The sequence below is a fragment of the Styela clava genome, chromosome 14 (genome assembly GCF_964204865.1).
Source record: "Styela clava chromosome 14, kaStyClav1.hap1.2, whole genome shotgun sequence".
Classification (NCBI taxonomy): domain Eukaryota; kingdom Metazoa; phylum Chordata; class Ascidiacea; order Stolidobranchia; family Styelidae; genus Styela; species Styela clava.
Window position 1 is genome coordinate 19,386,048 of NC_135263.1, and position 18,695 is coordinate 19,404,742.

Sequence of the window (18,695 nt, forward strand, 5' to 3'; positions counted from 1 at the left end):
TTATCCTGAGGAGAGAAAATTCGATAATCATATGGCGAAACAACAGCCTCAGTCCATTTGGATATGCAAGTATGAGATTAGTTAGCTATTTATTTCAGTATTTTGTTTTCAGAAGCGTGAACTCATGCAATACCTAAGTTACCGGTACGGTACCCCAGCCCACACTCGCTCTCAATGATAGACACATAAACACCACTGAAGTCTGAAGCTAGCCCTGAAGAATGCTGAATTCTATTTGGAATACTTGCTGTGCTATTGGAACAAATATCTATAAAAGTGCAAATGCTAATACAGTAATAACAAGGTAGAACAATGTAGCCTACTTGATAAATTTCTTGATTTGCGAGGCGGTGTCGCTCATTGCAGCATTGTCTCAGTGCCAAGCGTTAGGAATACGCTCGCCACCGTTGCGCCATAATAAAACAGCGAATAATGGGGGAAATGATTCAACTCCGATATGTAACTCCGGAGAGGTAGCCTTAGTAGTATAAGCTTATTTGACACACAAAACAAAAAATAGAATACACCAATACAATTTCATTTCGATCTTTTGTCTACAACACAGAATACGAAAAAGTTTATAAATAACAAGGGCTGTAACTAGCGTTTGTGCGTATAGATTTCCCCGACCTTTAACCCCCGGAAAATTCTCCTTATACTTTACCATTGCAAAATTTTCGAGGCTATTTTAGGAGTGTATTTGCGAGTTGGCGCTTGTAAAATGGAGTATGTGTTTCGGACCATCATCATGATTCATCGCATACAACGACTTGATTTTTAAAGGTACCGGTAAAGAATTTCAGGCTAGTCTATCACAGCTATTTCTAAACTAATTTTTATTACTGCAATTTAATTAAAACTCCTAGGAAGACAGAGTGATCATTGAATTATCTGATTTATATTTAAGTTTCCGAAACACAACTGAAAACTAACAAATAGAGTTCGAAAACGAGGTCATGTTTACAACCACGCTTGAAAATCTGTCTGAGTGAGAAAAGTGTCTGAGCGAATGCGAAAAGGGGGCATTGTTACGTCACATTTTGCATCTTGCTGATTGGCCAATGTCACAAAGTAAACAAGGAAGTCGATGCTTGGGGAAAGATCCATTAGGATAGAGAGAGAGAGATTTTATTATTTCGTCAACCAAAAAACGTAAAAAATAGTCATCAGTAAAATAGCACTAGCAAAAAAAAATTTTTGTTTGGTATGGACAGGAGGAAGCGATACGACCATACGGTCATCGAAGTCAGCTCCCACCATATAGGATTTACATATTTATACCGGTGGAGAGGAAAGCCGATAAGACGGCTTATCCAAATGGCGAACCACGGCCTCTCGTCCGGTCACCATTTCATGTCGGGTATGGGATTAGTTAGTTATTTGTTTTTCGGAAGCATGGACTTGGTTGTGGAGGAAGCCGTAACGGACCAGCGGTTACGTGAACCCCCCTACGGCGGCGAGGAGTTCAGCAATCCTCTCGCACATAATCATCCTGCGTGGGAATCGAATCGAACCTGCGAACCCATGCAGAGTAATCAGAGGTGCGGTGGCGAGCGTATTCCTAACGCTTAGCACGATGAGCCACACCGCCGCGCTCTCACATAAGTGGGAAAACACATCACGACAATCATACTGAAAAAAATAAATTCATAAACAGCATACATAAACACGAGAAAATAAAATTCACAGGCGAAGCTTATTTGTAAAGTTGTAAACAATTTGATGAGCGATTAAATTTGTAATCTTGAGCATTTGCCAGTGATGGTCAGTCATAAACGTATCTTAGTTCTGACACCAGTTACCGACTCAAAATCTTCAGCATGCAGTCATCTCGGCTTCTCTAAACTGATATCCCAAACTAATAACTCTTCTTGCCGAACGCTTTAATATCCAACTGTAAAAACTTATATGATTTTTCAGACAATATAACTCTCTTTTATGATTATCATGAGCTTCTCTTGAAGATCCAGATCTCGGATCAAAGATAAGTAGATAACGGTCTTTAGTCGTCGCTCCAATATGAGTCCCATTCTTTTCCCATGAAATAGCCTACATGGAATCAGGTCTCTACCTGTGTTCATTTCAAATACTATGTGCCCGTACCATGTAGAATGGTCGTTGTTAACATTTTCGTTTCCATGCCCATTTCATGTTTACACTTAATACAACCAAAAAATTTTTATTACAAAATTACAAAGAAAGGATAAGATATTAGTTTTATCCCAAGGAAAGTCGATAATACGACTTATTACAGCGGGTAAGCTCATATGAGAGAATATTTATACTTAATTTTGTGATCGGTAAACTACTGTTAATATCGCTCTTAGCTCTTTGATGACGTTATGCCCTAATATGAGAGAAGCGATAAAACCTTCCAGCCGTGACGTAAAGTGCAAATCGTATAAATAGCGTGGATTTCAAAATCGCCTGTCAGACGTCTGAAAATGTCGACTCAGCTCAGACAGGAAATACTCCTTTATAATGACTTATTGTTGGTTTAGCATGTATTTTCAGTCATATATACTATCCCTGACCATCCCTGGCGCTGTGTTGTTTTGATAAATATGATTTCGACTGCTCCATAGTTGGCAGAAGTATGGAGATTTTTTGTATGTAAAAAAAACGTAAAATTGATGGTAATTTTAACGCGTAAATGCGCGTATGGGATTGTTTACGTCGTTCTACGCTCATTTTCGTCGAAAAAATTTAATTTTTTTGCATTGGGGGTGGTCTGTGCAGTAATAATAAGAGCTGTGACGTCATCAAAATCCGTTATTTTAGCGTTGAACTTGATACACCTGTAAATACAATTGTGAATTTCAGAGCAATAACCATTTATGCTATAATAGTCGTTTCGTTATTGTTTTGTTAGGAAAAAGTTGAAGAAAAAATTAATTAATTAGGAATTAATTATTAACCCTCTACTGTACACAGAATTTCTCAAGGTCCAATTTTTTTTTTAGAAATTTTTGAGATTTTTTTGCATAAAAATTTTTAAAAAAAGTTTAAAAAGACCATGTCAACTGAATTAGGTCAATAGCGCCGAGAAGGTTAACATGTCGTACCACGTCGATTGTTCTCGTTCGGTTATCAGTCCATGTCGGGTATTGGATTACTTAGCCGGGTATTTGGATATATATATACGAAATATATATATGAACTTGATGGTAGAGGAATCCGTAACCGACCGGCGATACGCGAACCACCCTACGACCTTGAGGAGTTCAGCAATCTTTTCACATAGAATTATCCCCCATGCCCAGGAGATTCGAACCCTTGCAAGGTAATTGCTAATAGTTAAAGCGATGAAAATATATTCTATGTAATCCAAATACCATTTTTTCTCAGCCCAAGCCATGTCGATTCCTATTAGTTTCAACTGTCCTTTGGTAGAACCATTCTCCGTAGAACCTTTGCTTTACATTTATTTCCACGTCCTCTATGAGATAAGCGGAATCAAGCTACAGCCACTTACCACGGGGAAAAATCGTGTGATGCAAGGAATTAGTTTTCCAAATTCTTTTTTGATATTTCCTTTACGATAAAGGATGGATAACCCCTTTAACAAAAATAGCAACTTTTATGAAAAACGAAAAGATAAATACGAGTGTCGTCCAGCTCTAACTACATTTTCGTTACCCAATTAATGATCCATTTTGATTTTGCATGTTTTTCCATTTGTTGTACAGACCGTTACTTTTTTTTTTGAACTTGGAATATAAACAATAATCAATCCAAATACTTTGTTACTGATTTTAGGCGGTATGTATGGCTGGTTTCGATTTGTAAAATGCAATGTTTTTGTCAATTGGTCTACGGATGCTTCTGGTGTGCGAAATATAATGAGAACCGTTCCTATGAGTTCACAACGATTCCTCAAATAAATCAAAAAAGCACATTTAAATTTTTGTTATATGCGATCCGCGAATTTAGGGATAAAATTTATCTCAGGTGTTTCATCATAGGACGAAAGTAGGCCTACTGCTTCTATAATAAACATGGAATGTCCATGTTCCCAAGGTCACCAATTTGGGTGCCCTACGAGTCTACGACACCTATACGCCTTTATGGAGCTTTGCACATTATCGATATACTTTGATTTTGTACGAGCACACTCATTGATTATTCTTACTAATGCCAAAAGTATTTGAACTCGCATTCAATCCGTTATTTGATAATCCTAAACTTTTTTGTAGCCTCATTTTCTTTCTGGCACATAACACCACGATGAATTTACGTCATTTAGTTAGTGTTAGACTATATCGCATGCACATATATAATATATTCTCTTATTCTACATAAGAGCAAACAATTTTGGCAAGTTCGTGATTTTAGCAAAATTTCGCAGCTGTGGTATGTCGAATCCATCACAACCTCGGAACTACGCAATTAAATCAAGAAGCGTAAAGATTTGCACACAGATATAATAAATAAAATATAATGGACGATGGTAACTATAATTATAACAATCTCAGTAAAATGCACTATCAACTGTTTTAAATTTTTAAACATAAAAATACCGATACTTGGATGAAAGGGCGAAATACCGTCAGCTTTGAAAAAATTCAACAATATGACCCCTAGTTATTTACAACAACCGGATGTCCATACTTCTTTATTAGATTGTTCTTCTAAGTGAAATTTTCGGCTATTTGTTCCTGTACCAGTAATTCCATTTTTGGGAAATAAATTTGCTCCACTTTTTGCTAATATTGTCTTTATGTAAATATCTTCAATAAGTGATGTGAAAGCGGCCTCGACATTTGTGCATTCTAAGGCAGAAACTTCAATATACCTCAAATCATTTTTTTCTGCAAATGCTTTTCCGCTTTCTATTGTAACTTTTCTTGCCCGTTTTAAGTCGATTTTATTGGCGATAAGAACTACCTGCAAAAAGTTAATTAATAAAAAATAATTAAAAAAAATTAATACACATTTATATCACGAGCATGCGACACTGATAAAGTTTTGATAAAGTTTTCGACACTAATTGGTTTTATGAGCCTTCCCTCAAAAACTAAAACACAGTGTGATAAGAACAGTTTTATACTATATTTATATTTTTATTTTATATGTTTAATAATATGTCATAATCAAACATATAAAGCAAACTTTTATGCAAAGTTTTGCTAGTTTTAGTTTCAATTTCTCACCTGACATGAGGGTAATGTATATGCTTTGATTTCAGACAACCAGTGAGCTAAATTGTCATGTGAGCGAGGATTTGTGACATCATAAACAAGTAAAACTCCTATTGCCCCTCTATAATATGCCGACGCCAACGCCCTATATCTTTCTTCGCCGGCCGTATCCCATATCTGTGAACAAATCCACCGACCTGTGAGATAAAAATAGCAAATAGGGGAGTATGCTATATGTAAATGAATCAAAAGTTCAGTTTATCGGTAAAGAATATATATATAAAAGGATGCTTTCCTTTACGTGAGGACAAAAATTGTTTCGAGTCCCGTGTAACTGGCATATACGTAGGTTGGTCGACGTAACCGCTGATCGGTTACGGTTTCTTCCTCCGCCAAGTCCATGCTTCCGGAAAAAATAACTAACTAATCCCATACCCGACATAGAATTGTAACAGGACAAGAGGCCGTGGTTCGCCATATGGTTAAGCCGCTTTATCGGCTTTCCTTTCCCCCGGGATAAATATGTAAATTCTATCCCATCCTATCCTATACTGATTTAACAATTATATATCTAATCCAGTGGTTCTCAAATTTTTTTGGCCGCACCCCATTTTAGAATTTGTCAAGACTCCCGCCCCACCTCAAAAATAACTAGCTAACAATAAGCTACAAATAACATATATTTATAGTAAGGCGAAAGGATGTTTTGTTTAAAAAACGCGATAAAAATACGTGGATAGAATGTAAATAATGAAATAAATGGAAAGTTTTGAAATACAAATATCCAATATAAGGCGGCGAGATGAAATCTAACGATTTTTTTTTAATTAGCTTCACGCCCCTCAAAAAATTGTCTACGCCCGCCATGTGGGGCGCGCACCACCGAACCACTGATATATTCTATATATATATATATATATAGTTTTCAAGGTTTCAGAACTCCAGTGTAATCCTGAAACAATTTTCCGATCAGTAAATATGGCGAAAGTTACTGGATGTAGCAAAAACAAAGAATATAAATTACTTTCATAGTATATATTTGCATTTTCAAAAACTTCAATTTTTGCTGGAAATTGTCTGTAATAATAGCTATTGGTTTAAATTAATTTCATATGAGCATATCCGTGAATGTTGGCTTAGGAATGTGGACAATATCATTGTTGTAACTAATACATTACTAATGATATGATCTAAACCTAAAGTATTGGTAACACTCCCACGGTGGTTCACTATTGAAACTAAAGGCATTGATTTGATATTGAACACACGATTAGACATGCAAGTAAAATTGAATAAATGAGTATGTACTTGAATGGCTGCACATGCATTTGGCAATATTTATCTAAAAAGAGGTAAAACGTGCAAAATGAGGTAAAATCAGTACATTAGATAATTTGAATATACAGCGAATGTATTACATTTTTAGTAAATGCAATGCAACTCCGTTAGAATCTCAACCCTTATTATAGGCTACCGTGTTTCCCCGAAAATAAGACTGGGTCTCATTTCAATTCCGAAAAACAACACTATGGCTTATTTTCGGGGGATGTCTTATATTTTCATTTATCAAAATTTCAAAAACAAAATTACGAAGTAGAGAATTATGAAATAGAGAATTTTCAAATATATATCTATACAAAATATGAAAACCGATATCCATTTACTTATAAATAACATGTTTTTATTCAAAATATAACTGCAAAACATAGATTTTCAATCATTTAAAACGTGTAGGAGACATTTGGTACTTCCGAAGTATGTGAACCAAGATGGCGGACATCGGAAAGTAGTATGTGTACCAGATTAGGCTTAGGCCATAATCCCAGGTACAAATAGGAGTCACTTGGCTAGCCCCCGAACTCGTAATAGAACTAAAATAAGTAAAATTGGAATAAAATTATGGCCTAACCTAACCTGGTACACATACTACGTTCCGGTGTCCGCCATCTTGGTTCACATCCTTCGGGAGTACCTTATTTTAAGAATAGGGCTCATATTCAAATCATTTTCAAAATTCTGACTAGGTCTTATTTTCAGGGTAGGTCTTATTTTCGGGGAAACACGGTAAATGTATTTCTGGTATAAAATAAACGTCCCGTATCTTTCGATTGTATGTCAATTAACATCGTCAACGCGTGTCAAATTGATATATATATATATAATTGGATATTGTAGACTGTTTATCTTGTGCGGATCCAAAGAAAATCTTAAATTGAAGACGGGAGACTCAGCGAGATAGTGAACTTGACATAACATGTTCTTGTTGTGAATAATATTTAAAATTGCATTTGCCCGTTATTGAATGAATAAATAATGTGAAACTTACCTTCGACATTGATAGTCTTAGTTGCAAATTCTACACCGATCGTCTGACGACTGTTCGCACTAAATTCACTTCTTGTAAACCTGGCGACCAACTGACTCTTGCCAACACCAGAATCTCCAACGATAACAATTTTAACCAGATAATCGTAATCGACGAATGTATAGTGGGGTCTTACAGAATGAGTAGGGGATCTTTTCCTATGTACAAAAACAAGTAAAAGATTTTGCAACACAGCGGACACCGAATCATTGAGACTTTAATCTGGTATGGTGTCATGAAGACTTGAGTATCATCTTGGATAAACTCATATTATTGTAATTAGAATACGATCTGATCTGGAATCTGTGTCATCTAATGCAGTGGTTCTTAGAGTGGGCAATATCGCCCATGGGGGCGAAAATGATAAAACATGGGGTGAACAATTTGGAGGGGGCGATTGTGCATTCTCGAAAAGTCAAATATGGTTAAAATCGCCGAATATTTTCTTAAGCTTGACGTGAGTATTTGGGCCAGTATTATATCGGTAAACTATATTTTCGCATTTTCGCGAATTCTCCCTATCTAACAAGTATTCTCTCGGACATGTGCCAGAGGGCGTCGATAGAGAGGTTTCCTCTTCCTTTGGCGTAAGTGTGAAAAATTCATTATTATTATGCGATCATCTGGGATGAGGCCATAAATACAACCTAGGGATTGAATACGCACATTCAATTTTAAATGGAAAACAAGGAAGTGAATATATATTATGAATAAGAAGCGGTGTCATATTATATATTGGTATATGTAAAATATATATAAAACGGAAAAACCATAAATTTTGTTTCAGGAGTGCCGCGACTGATTAAAAACTCTATTTTAGATGTGGTTAAATCGCAGAATTTTGGAATTTTTGATCGGAAACTATACCGTAGTCACCTGAAGTTGTTCCATCCCATTATTAAATTGCCGCCGTGTCGCATACGACTTCTTTCCTTGGTGATTGTGATGACGATATGAATAGGGTTACCATATTTTTGTGACTTCAAATCGGGACGCCTCGACAACGACCCCTTAGCTGTGATTTTACAACTTCACATTTTCCGATTTTACTACATAGGCCTACATTCCTACATTTAATGCTGTCTCGACTGTTTTTATTGACCATATTGCTATCGGAATTTCATGCGCATATTCACTGTCAAAATATATATAGGGTTCAGTTCGAAAAATAGGAAGGAATTTACGTTAACGATACCGGTACAAATAATTCGACTAATTAGTATTGGTTTTACATGCGATACGTCTGTCATCAATGCGAATCAGCGGGAAACGAACGCATTCACCTTCAGTAAGTAGGCTAGCGCTGCGCTACACAGAAACAATAGTATCGAGAACGTGTTTGTGTATTGTGCTGGAAAAGCGGTACTTTTGTCTGACTTATCGGGACGGCGGGACAAAACGCTGGAAAGCGGGACTGTCCCGCCTAAAGCGGGACGTATGGTAGATATAAAACTAATCAATGTAGTAATGTAAAATTTTATCGTCGACCTTGAAGTTTTGCTAACGGCGATATCTTGAAAATAATCATGAGCGGCTCAAATTTAACAAATTACAAGATCGCAAATAGGCGAATCAATTCTAATTGGAAACTATATATACCGTATTTTTTTATGTAGCCTACTGCAGATTGCAGTGTTACAAAGCAATAACGCTTTTGTTTTATTGTAAGTAGGCACAACGGCGAGTTACATTACCAAATCCTTGTTAATACTCCTATCGGCCATGGACTGGCTATTCATCGCTGAAAAAAATCGGCAATTTTAACCTATGGCATAATCGCGAGCAAGGAATGTTTCGATCGGATTTTCCGTTACCGATTTTAAATACAAAATAAAATTTACTGAATATATAGTTTAGAGGGAGTTATCTGGCATTTTGACGAAGTATATATATATAATAACTGTTGGTTCTTACGTTTCTAACATCTTATTTGGTAGAAACGGGGTCATCAAATGGAAGAATGATGATTTGGGATTTTCAAATATATATATATTAAGAAATCTTGTTGAAACCCATCCATTTTATAAAAACGTCATGCACCATAACATAAAAAGGACTGTAGGGAGGCGACGGTACAAAACGTTTGCAAACCACTCATCTAATGGACACCTAATTGACTTAGTCTTAGACATTGCCAATATTTACTAAAACTTACGGAACATACTATTACTGCCCTCAGTAAGGCGTTGTGCTCACCTTAAATCCTGATTTGCCATAGTTGGAGAATTGGACAAGATCCGTTCGGTAACTAAATCATAATTTAATTTAAATAATAAAAAACAAATATAAATGCGGTAATTCCGAGTGCTGATAAAAATAGGAAACATTTCATTTTATCAACGTATATATTTTAAACCAGAAATACCTCCCCCATGTGTAGGGTAATAGGTTAACAGTACGAAAAATTCGAAAGAGTAAATCGGAAGCTAGAGATAGAGCTTAATAACATCACACTGCCTGCTTGAAATCATACATATTTCCTGATAACGGTACATGACATTGTGTTTATTTCAAACAGCGGAAATCACCTCCTTACTCGACCTAAGTTACTCAGTAGAACAAGTTCAGGGATAACAAGGTATTTCGGCAAGAAATTCAATAAAACTTGAAGCACAATGATTCGTTTTTCTCAAAATAATAAAATTAAACGCTCATTAAGGCACAAGCTAACTGCCAAAGCAGGTCAGCTTCGACCCAATGAACAAAAATTGGGCTACTCCAATGATTAAAGTCTTATTTTTTTAAACATTTTGTTGTCGAATAACATTATCAGTCATCTAATAGATTGATTAAATCATCGATAGTCATGCATGCAAGTGAACTTCTAAACACGAGAATGATATCAAATCATTTCTATTAGTACTGAAATAATACGAACGCAATACAGAACACCGCAAATCCAATCGCTTGCAACAACTAATTCTCCACCAAATCTGTAAACTGTTTCTAGCCAATTTATCACAAAATTTACAAACACTATACACGAAGGCAATTATTCAAAAAATGGTTAAAGAACAAGCCTGCATATAATTAAAACAAGAAAGAGACGAATTCCCCTTCACTCTACATACTCGTAGAGATCTTAAATCATTCACGGCCCATCTCAGGCAAAGAGAAATTTACTAAGTACTAGTTCAATACTAAGTACCTGCTCAATACTACCATATTTTCTCTTCTTAAACCTGTATGATAAATTATTGATAGCGCTCAAAATAAAGATGTATGCTGAAAAATATACCATGAAATACGTAGGTAAACATTCATCTCTCTTCAATGTCGACTAACTCTATATGTGATGTCACCACTTCCTGTTTCCTGCGCTGAGTTGTATCCTCTGCAAATATATTATCATCGATACCAAGAAAGCAGTATTGCAAATCTGATATTCATGAGCAGAATTTGTAAAATTTATTGAATGTAATTATGACAAGATATTCTGATAGTATTTTTACGGTACTAGTGGAATGGTTTCCGAGCAAGAATTCTGTCAATGTCGTGAACGGAGGCAGTTGGTTCAGACAAAACAAATTAAACTCCTACATCTGATAAGAAGAGCAATTAAAAGGTTAACTACAGCAAGAAATAAATAATATCAGTTTACTTAAAATTTTACATTAATTTCCAGGAACGATAAATCAGAGTAGTTTCATATAAAAAATACTTTCGCTTGAAAACAGTATTTCACAACTTTTTTTTTCAAGAAACATGTAGAAAAGGGCAAATGTGTTCACTTCTTGGGCAACCATCTGGGTGAGAAAAATAAAACCAGCATGGTTTAGTCTTTCTTGAATGCATTTGAATTTTAGATTTCTTCTTATTAGCACAGGTATTTTGCAAATTACTCCAATCTCTTATCTGCACCTTTCCTTGGTAAACTTCAAAAATCTGAAAAATGATCAGAAAAAAACTTTGGTACAAAAAAGTTCATCGGCAAAAAACTTCTGGAAATCTACCACTACACAGCGAGTTCGACATATATATCAGAACACTTCCAAAAATACAGTTTTCAAACACATCAAAAAATAATGTAGTTATGTAATGTGTAAAAATCGACTTCAATACCATGTTAGACAATTCAGTTTGCTCGAAAATACAGACACATATTTAACAACTCGATAATTGTTATGCATATAGTAAAAACTTACCAAAAAGCATAGTCTGATATTAGCAATTCAGACATCAAAAGCCCAAAAATATCCTGAATAAATGAGTTGGATTTCACTCAAAACCACAAACCTGATGATGATTTTTCAGCAAAGTCTTTAAACCTCCGCATTCATTTTTCATTAAATCTTTGATATGAGTAGGAAGCAGTAATATTGCATCTTCAAGCAAAATGCTTCCTCCACGATTCCAATCTGTTGTAATAATGAACACAAATATAGACTCAATCTCCCTAATCTTCAATGTGAGCAAAACTAGATATTGGCAGCTTAAAGGACATTTGGGGGCGCTCCAGAAGTGTGAGTACCAATATGGAGGTAACAAATTTTGTTCGTCTACTTCACATCAAGTTGTGTAAAGGGACTGAGGGGGTATATTCACTTAGCTAACACAGATAGTCCCCGAAATCATAATAGAACTAAAATAAGGAAAATCGGAATAGAATTATGACCCAACTCTAATCTGGTACACACACTACGGAAGTACCCATTTAGTGAAGGTAATGGCAACCCCAATATATTCTGCCAAGTTTGAATAATGAGATGTCTTCAAAAAGGAATCGGATAGAGATCCCATATATAGATGATTTCATCTATGACACGAACATACCACAACACTAGAAGAAGGATATTTGCTTTGCAAGTTTTCATAATTAGTCTGTGATCGTGTAGTCAATCAGTTCAGTGATTTGTATTTGTGACATATCACATAAAATAACTAGTCAAGTTTGAGGATAATTGATAACAATATAATGTGCCAAATTAAGAATGACATGAAGACTGAAGAATATTTTGTGACAAGCCAAATGCTCCGATATTCATCTGACCTTTCACTATTCCGTCAATATTAATTTTCAAGATGTTCGAAATACTGAGTATGTTATTTGTAATGATGGAAACAATAGATTCTTGAATGCATCTTTCCAATTTTGTACAATTCCGTACCCTCTCGATCTTGTCTCTGGGCACAAATTCTGACGATGTGGTAACTAAATAAAAAATAGTTAATGAAGTGAATAAATATAAACACATTGTATTTTATCAAAACTCATAAATGACAGTTTACAGTTAAACTTGAAGCATCAAAAAAATGAAGTTTTCAATCTAGGATTAACTTGTATTGTTTCAAAATTATTTAATTTGCACGAAAAAGAAGGAAACTAAGTCCATTTTTAAATACTTAAAGCAAGGTGCTGAGTACTTAACTAAGAGAGGAAAATAGAGTACTGCTCTAAGAGTTGAAAGCAACCACAAAACAACACAATTTAAAACAATTTTTTTGTAAAAATTTATTTTGAGAAAGGGCCGCTGAATAGGTTGTATTAATAAGATTTCAACTAGCAGTTTTATCATAACTATTAAATAAATGCGTAGTATATTACAATTTATTGGATGTGAAGAATGCCTGGTATCAATAAAATCTGATATATTTTTCAAAAATTCGCCATGTTTGTCCGCAGTGTGTGATTTTCTCATTCCAACTTGACAGACCTGCAAATAATAAGGCATTGGTTTGTTTTCTTTTTGTATTATGCTATTAAGAAATTATAATAATTAAGAATGAGCATATAATTCGAAAAGAAAATATTATATCATTGAGGGAGGGCATTGAGATACTGGCCCACTACAACAACATGAAATATTGTATACAGTGTTATGACAGCTGAATGAGCTTGTAGGTTGCACTAATTTCTCTTTGATGTTATTGACATTAGGGCTATAAAAAAACAGAGTAATAGGAATTGAGGAAGCCATAAGGTAAATGCGTATTATTTGCACTGATTCCATTCAGAACGCGATTTGCACAAATATAATGTCCATAAATAAGGCTTGATCCTACATCTGTCAAATTTGAACATAACGATTTGGTATACAGATTTTCTGGACTACAGAGGTAGCAGACCAGCTGTTTCTGACCAAGCAGGCTCGAGTGCAGAGAGAGAGAGATATGCTTATCAATGTTGCGCAATGCAATAAAAGACAAGGCTCAATTATGAAGTATTGAAATATTAATAGTTAATACAATATTACTTGGGTTGAACAGAATTAAATCATAGATTTTATCGACATAAAAAGTGATTTGTGACTGTTTGATGGAATTATTCAGCATCCAATGCATATTAAGGTTAAGTTCTATACCGATAGCACCATAAAAGCATGTTTTATTTTAAGTTCGCCTCCACTTTTGTTGATTGTAATAACAACAATGAAATACTTCAATGTAATGATAATAATAATGAAATAACGAAATATTCCACATTTGTTAGCGAAATGGATTTTCGTCTACTATCGCAACGCGCATTGTTGATAAACGCATCTCCACCCTTGAGCCTGAATTGATCGAAACGTCTTTAAGCCCTAAAATTCTATTACAACTCTCATGTGATAAATCTGCAAACCCGTGCATCAGATTCAATGGTAGTAGAACATGATTGTCTGTGCATCACTCTAAAGATCTATAAACTTTCTATTTTACAATTTACAAGTGCATTCTAGTAGAAGCATATTCCTAATGACAGAATATTTATTTTAAACTTTTGTTGAAATTGAATTAAATTGAACAAAATTGCAACAAGCATGTTGCAAATTACAGTACATTATTATCAACTGGGTACGATCAAGTGTTTTGTGTGTCAAAATGGTTTCACAGGGCACTGAAATAAATCTTCCATAAAATGCAATCCCCCGAACTTTCCAAGTAATTACATTACAATTTCTATATTTACCCTTTTTGTTGATGGAATTCTCATAACATCTGTGTCTACATGGAAGCCACAAATTTGTCCAATATTTTCAACAAATTTCAAATAGTCATCATATTGCCCGGATGTTGATTGTGAACGTTTATATTTTGTAAAAAAGTCAAAGAAACAACATGGGAGAACCCAATATCTCACATTGTAGCCAGATCTGGAAATAGGAAAATTTTATTTTCTTCCACATATTTTAGGAAAAGTCTTGTTATGAACAAGAACAAATCTCTCTTATTTAATTAAAGGATAGAAAACATAAAAACTGAATAACAACGAAACTATCAACAAAAAAATACGCCAGATTAACCTAACTATCTTTGCTTCAAGGCAAAAAATCTGTGTTCATCACCATGCTCAGGTTATATGAAACCATTTGGTTCTTCCAAAAGCATAAGAAAAGGTGGCTTCTTGCCCTTGTTTGGAGCGATAGTATAAAACAAATATATTTGATAGAAATTTTCTTTTAAATTTTAAAAAAGGGAAAAATATCTTCCTTGCCTTGCGGCCAATACAGGTATCCAAGGTGTCAGCTCGTCAGAATGATTTCCCAGTAACCAGTCATAATCAGAATACAATGTATCATTTGTTGGATCCACGACTCCTTCAACAAGATGGGTTGATGATGGAAAAACCTTCCATATGTTTCTTTGTCTCAAGTCTATGCCCCTTCCTGGATGCTACAAGTAAAATATTTTTCTGAAACATGAATTGCAAGATACAAAAGTGATATCTACAAGATAAAACTTATGCTGAATTAGAAATTTAAGTGAACAATGAATCTAAGATGTGAAAGCAAGTAGAAAAATATATTGATTTTTTGTGGCCACCATTGTGTGGCATTGCGTCAAAGGATAGAGAGGTAGTTTCCACCTCGTCAAGGATGCAATGACTGGAAAGATTTGTTCCTTTAAAACATACCGATTATATTTTCTGAAGGCTGACATTACCGGTAATAATGATGTTGTTCAGACTGAATCCTTACTCTCTGCCAAATTGGCATCATGCTGTGATGGCCTATACATACATAAATATGGCTGAAATAGATTCAAAGATTACATCCAAACAAAAGCGCAGGAATTAAAACAAGAATTCCTAAACATTTGATCAGTCAAGTAGAAATGCACATACCCCTTCAGAGTTTAATATATGAACAAGGAGTCCATTGCCACATCCAAGGTCAACAAATGATTGTAATTTATCACAATTAGTTATATCTCGTTCTTTCTTCCACAGCAGTATGAGATAAGATGCAATAGCCACATCTTCGTAGATGTATTTCTGAGGATCAGTAACTTCTGACCATATCTAGAAATAAAGAGTTTAGTAGAGTTTTTCTCAAATGATAGACTTAAAAACAGTCGAATAGTAAACAATTTTTAAAACTAAATATCATCTTGAATACTGAACTTGATATATTATACTAAATCGTCAACAATTTGAATTTTACATAAACACTTATACAGGATCTCCTAAACCACTATATTGATTCCATTGAAATTGATGAAAAAATATATGTTGAGCATTTTAATTTGAAATATACTAATTTTTTTCACGTAATAAAAGGTGTATGTCATGCTTTTAAATTCAGCAGAAAAAATACAGTGAGGTCTCAACTCTCAATATAATTTTTAATTTTTTTATATAATTTCAATATAATTTTAATTCTCTGTAATTTAACCCTTATCAATTCTCAATACTTCTGGATATTATTTAAGCTATTCCTTGGCAAAAGATGAAAGCTTGGGCTTAATAGAATGCATCCATTTCCTTCAACGATCATCACTGATATACTGACAATAGTAATGCCTAAGTATTAGCACAGATGTAATTTAAACCATCTACATTTGAACATTTTTTGAAAAGGATTCTTTTCAATAACCAAGGTGTCTAAAAATATATTAATAATTCATGACAGGGACCATACACCATAAATATTTAAATTGGCAGTGATTACAAATTGAAATACATTTCTAGTTTAATAGTTGGGTAGAAAGTAAATATTAACCTTCATTATATCATGCCCATACTTCCGCTTCAATTGTTGATACTTTTCAGCATATTCCTCCTATAGATGTTAAGATACACAATTACGACTTAGTTTGATCATTATGAGGGTCCCACAGAGTTTGTTCCAGTTAAGACATCAACAATAGCATGTAAATCCTCTTACAGAGTTTAAGAACGCACAGCAACAATAGCATTCAAATTCCTACAAACTTCTTTGTGCTGTCGGTGTAAATGAGGGTTTTTTAAAATTTTAATTCTCAGTTTCGTTTTTAATGCGACTTGCAAGAAGGGAACTTGGCAGTCAATGCCGAACCAGAAAGATTTCAGTTATTCAAAAAAATATATCTTTCTTTCTGTTAGGCTTTCCATCTGAAGCCTTGTGCAGAACAGAAGCATTAAAACACAACTAGCATTGCATAGGTAACTCCATGCATCTAAGTAAGTTCTGCAATGGTAGTAAATCCAGATAACATATAATAAATGCTCACCTGAGGAATTAGTGATAAAGATGTTGGTAACAGCATTTTTTGCTTTCCATTCAAAGGGTAGGTAGCAGAAAATTTCTCATCAGTCCATTTTACTATGGATGTCAGCAGTTTATCCTTCACCCACTGTTCATTAGGACGACAACTTCTTTTTTTCGGATGATTATCAAACAAATATTTTGTTGAATCAAAATTAACAGACTTGATTTGTATGGATCCGATTATTTTCTGGCATTTCTGTTCCTCAGATCCAGTGACTGGGCATTGGGTAGCACATGAATCTGTTTGTGTTTCAATTGTACAATGCTCAATCTCATACCAATAACTCACAAAACTCAGCTTAAGATCAGATGTGAGAGGAATGAACATCACAGAGTTATTTCGAAAGACCATAACTTCATAACATGGAGAATGAACGTCTGGATTCTTTGGAACGAGTTTTCGTAAATGTACCTTCAACTGAAGCATAAACTTGTCGAATGGATCCTGATAAACAAAAACATCATAGTTAAAACAGCCTTATACCATGTTATTATTATCGTAAATGTTTCTTGGATTCTCCATGAACTGTACAAGAAACTCGGGCTTCTGTCCAATGACTAGGATAATACTTGATAACTTTTTTGATTATTTCCACCCACAGCTCAAAATATTATTAGTTATTTTTAAGAATGACAGTTCTCTTTCTTTAGTTTTTTCACTCACACCCCACGCCCTAATTTAAACGAATATTACTTACTTCAGCATCGTTTTCTGTATTGCTTCCAGGTACAAGCGCATTGTATATTTCTTTTCTAAGTTGACATATGTCTAAATAGTCTGGTATCAGAGTGTTGGAATGTTCTTCTCAGGGCAGATAAATAAAAGAGTAAAATGTCGTTAAGTCAAAATTATATAATGAACCATATATTTCCAGTTCTATGTTCGTTTTTTTTCGCTTTAATTTCCCCCAAGCCATGTCACAAAGAGGTAACAAAAATAGCTCAAAAAAAACAAACATCTGGAATATAAAGTAGGATATAAAGTATGCTGGTATTCGACAGTTTTAATAGAGAAACGTTTGAAAACATGCAAATGCAGTCCAGAACGATGTCTATGAGTAGCAAAGCTCATCAAAATTGATTTCGAAATTTGTTGCCCAATCCATATATGGAAGACAGATGTTATCATTTGATGATTTGACATAAAAGCATGGTTGATCATTTGCCCCGAGAGTAAGCCTGTATAGGTGCTTGTATAAAAGTGACCCCTTATTTCTAACTTTATATGGGCTTATTTTCCGAGGCCTGAATGTACACACCAATAAATTGGTACAGAACTGAAAATCTTCGTGGCAGACTCGACCCACAGATGACTTTCGACATAGAGCTGTGAGCATACCGGTTTGCAGCTTCTAGCTTGATTAGTATAATTTTAAGTCACTAACCAAAAAATTATCAAGAGACTGAGACTACCTTGTTGTTAAAAATTTAATACAGAAATATATTTTTGAATGCACAAGGTACAAATTTATGCTGAGACATTATTTCAATAAACCTTTTTCTGCGATTAAATCATATACAGAATCAACTTGATTATCTTCTTACTTTTTCCAACTGAAGATATTTCCAAATCATACACGGAAGCACAACTTATCATCTTGCAGCAAACATTTGGTCGATTAATCCAGATTTGCACAGAATTAAAGAAACTATCAAGATTACAACAGACTTCACCAGAGTTTAAAATATTCCAAGACATTTTTACCATCTACTTTGAAGCATGTTACGAAGCAAATAACT

At 34.5% G+C, this 18,695-nt stretch overlaps 2 protein-coding genes across 2 annotated transcripts; both read right to left on the reverse strand.

Moving 5' to 3' along the window:
- Window positions 1–4,441: 4,441 nt before the first annotated feature.
- Window positions 4,442–10,719, reverse strand: LOC120341605 (uncharacterized). Its single transcript, XM_039410144.2, has 4 exons — window positions 9,703–10,719; window positions 7,468–7,664; window positions 5,154–5,338; window positions 4,442–4,887 (listed from the first exon to the last, which is right to left on the reverse strand). The coding sequence occupies exons 1-4, from the start codon at window positions 9,831–9,833 to the stop codon at window positions 4,585–4,587; spliced, it is 816 nt and encodes a 271-aa protein (XP_039266078.2). The 5' UTR covers window positions 9,834–10,719; the 3' UTR covers window positions 4,442–4,584.
- A 172-nt stretch (window positions 10,720–10,891) lies between these two features.
- On the reverse strand, window positions 10,892–18,663 carry LOC120341601 (putative tRNA (uracil-O(2)-)-methyltransferase). Its single transcript, XM_039410139.2, has 11 exons — window positions 18,501–18,663; window positions 17,654–17,757; window positions 16,918–17,400; window positions 16,428–16,487; window positions 15,551–15,727; window positions 14,921–15,099; window positions 14,396–14,579; window positions 13,052–13,160; window positions 12,497–12,658; window positions 11,743–11,864; window positions 10,892–11,391 (listed from the first exon to the last, which is right to left on the reverse strand). The coding sequence occupies exons 1-11, from the start codon at window positions 18,661–18,663 to the stop codon at window positions 11,203–11,205; spliced, it is 1,932 nt and encodes a 643-aa protein (XP_039266073.2). The 3' UTR covers window positions 10,892–11,202.
- Window positions 18,664–18,695: the final 32 nt, after the last annotated feature.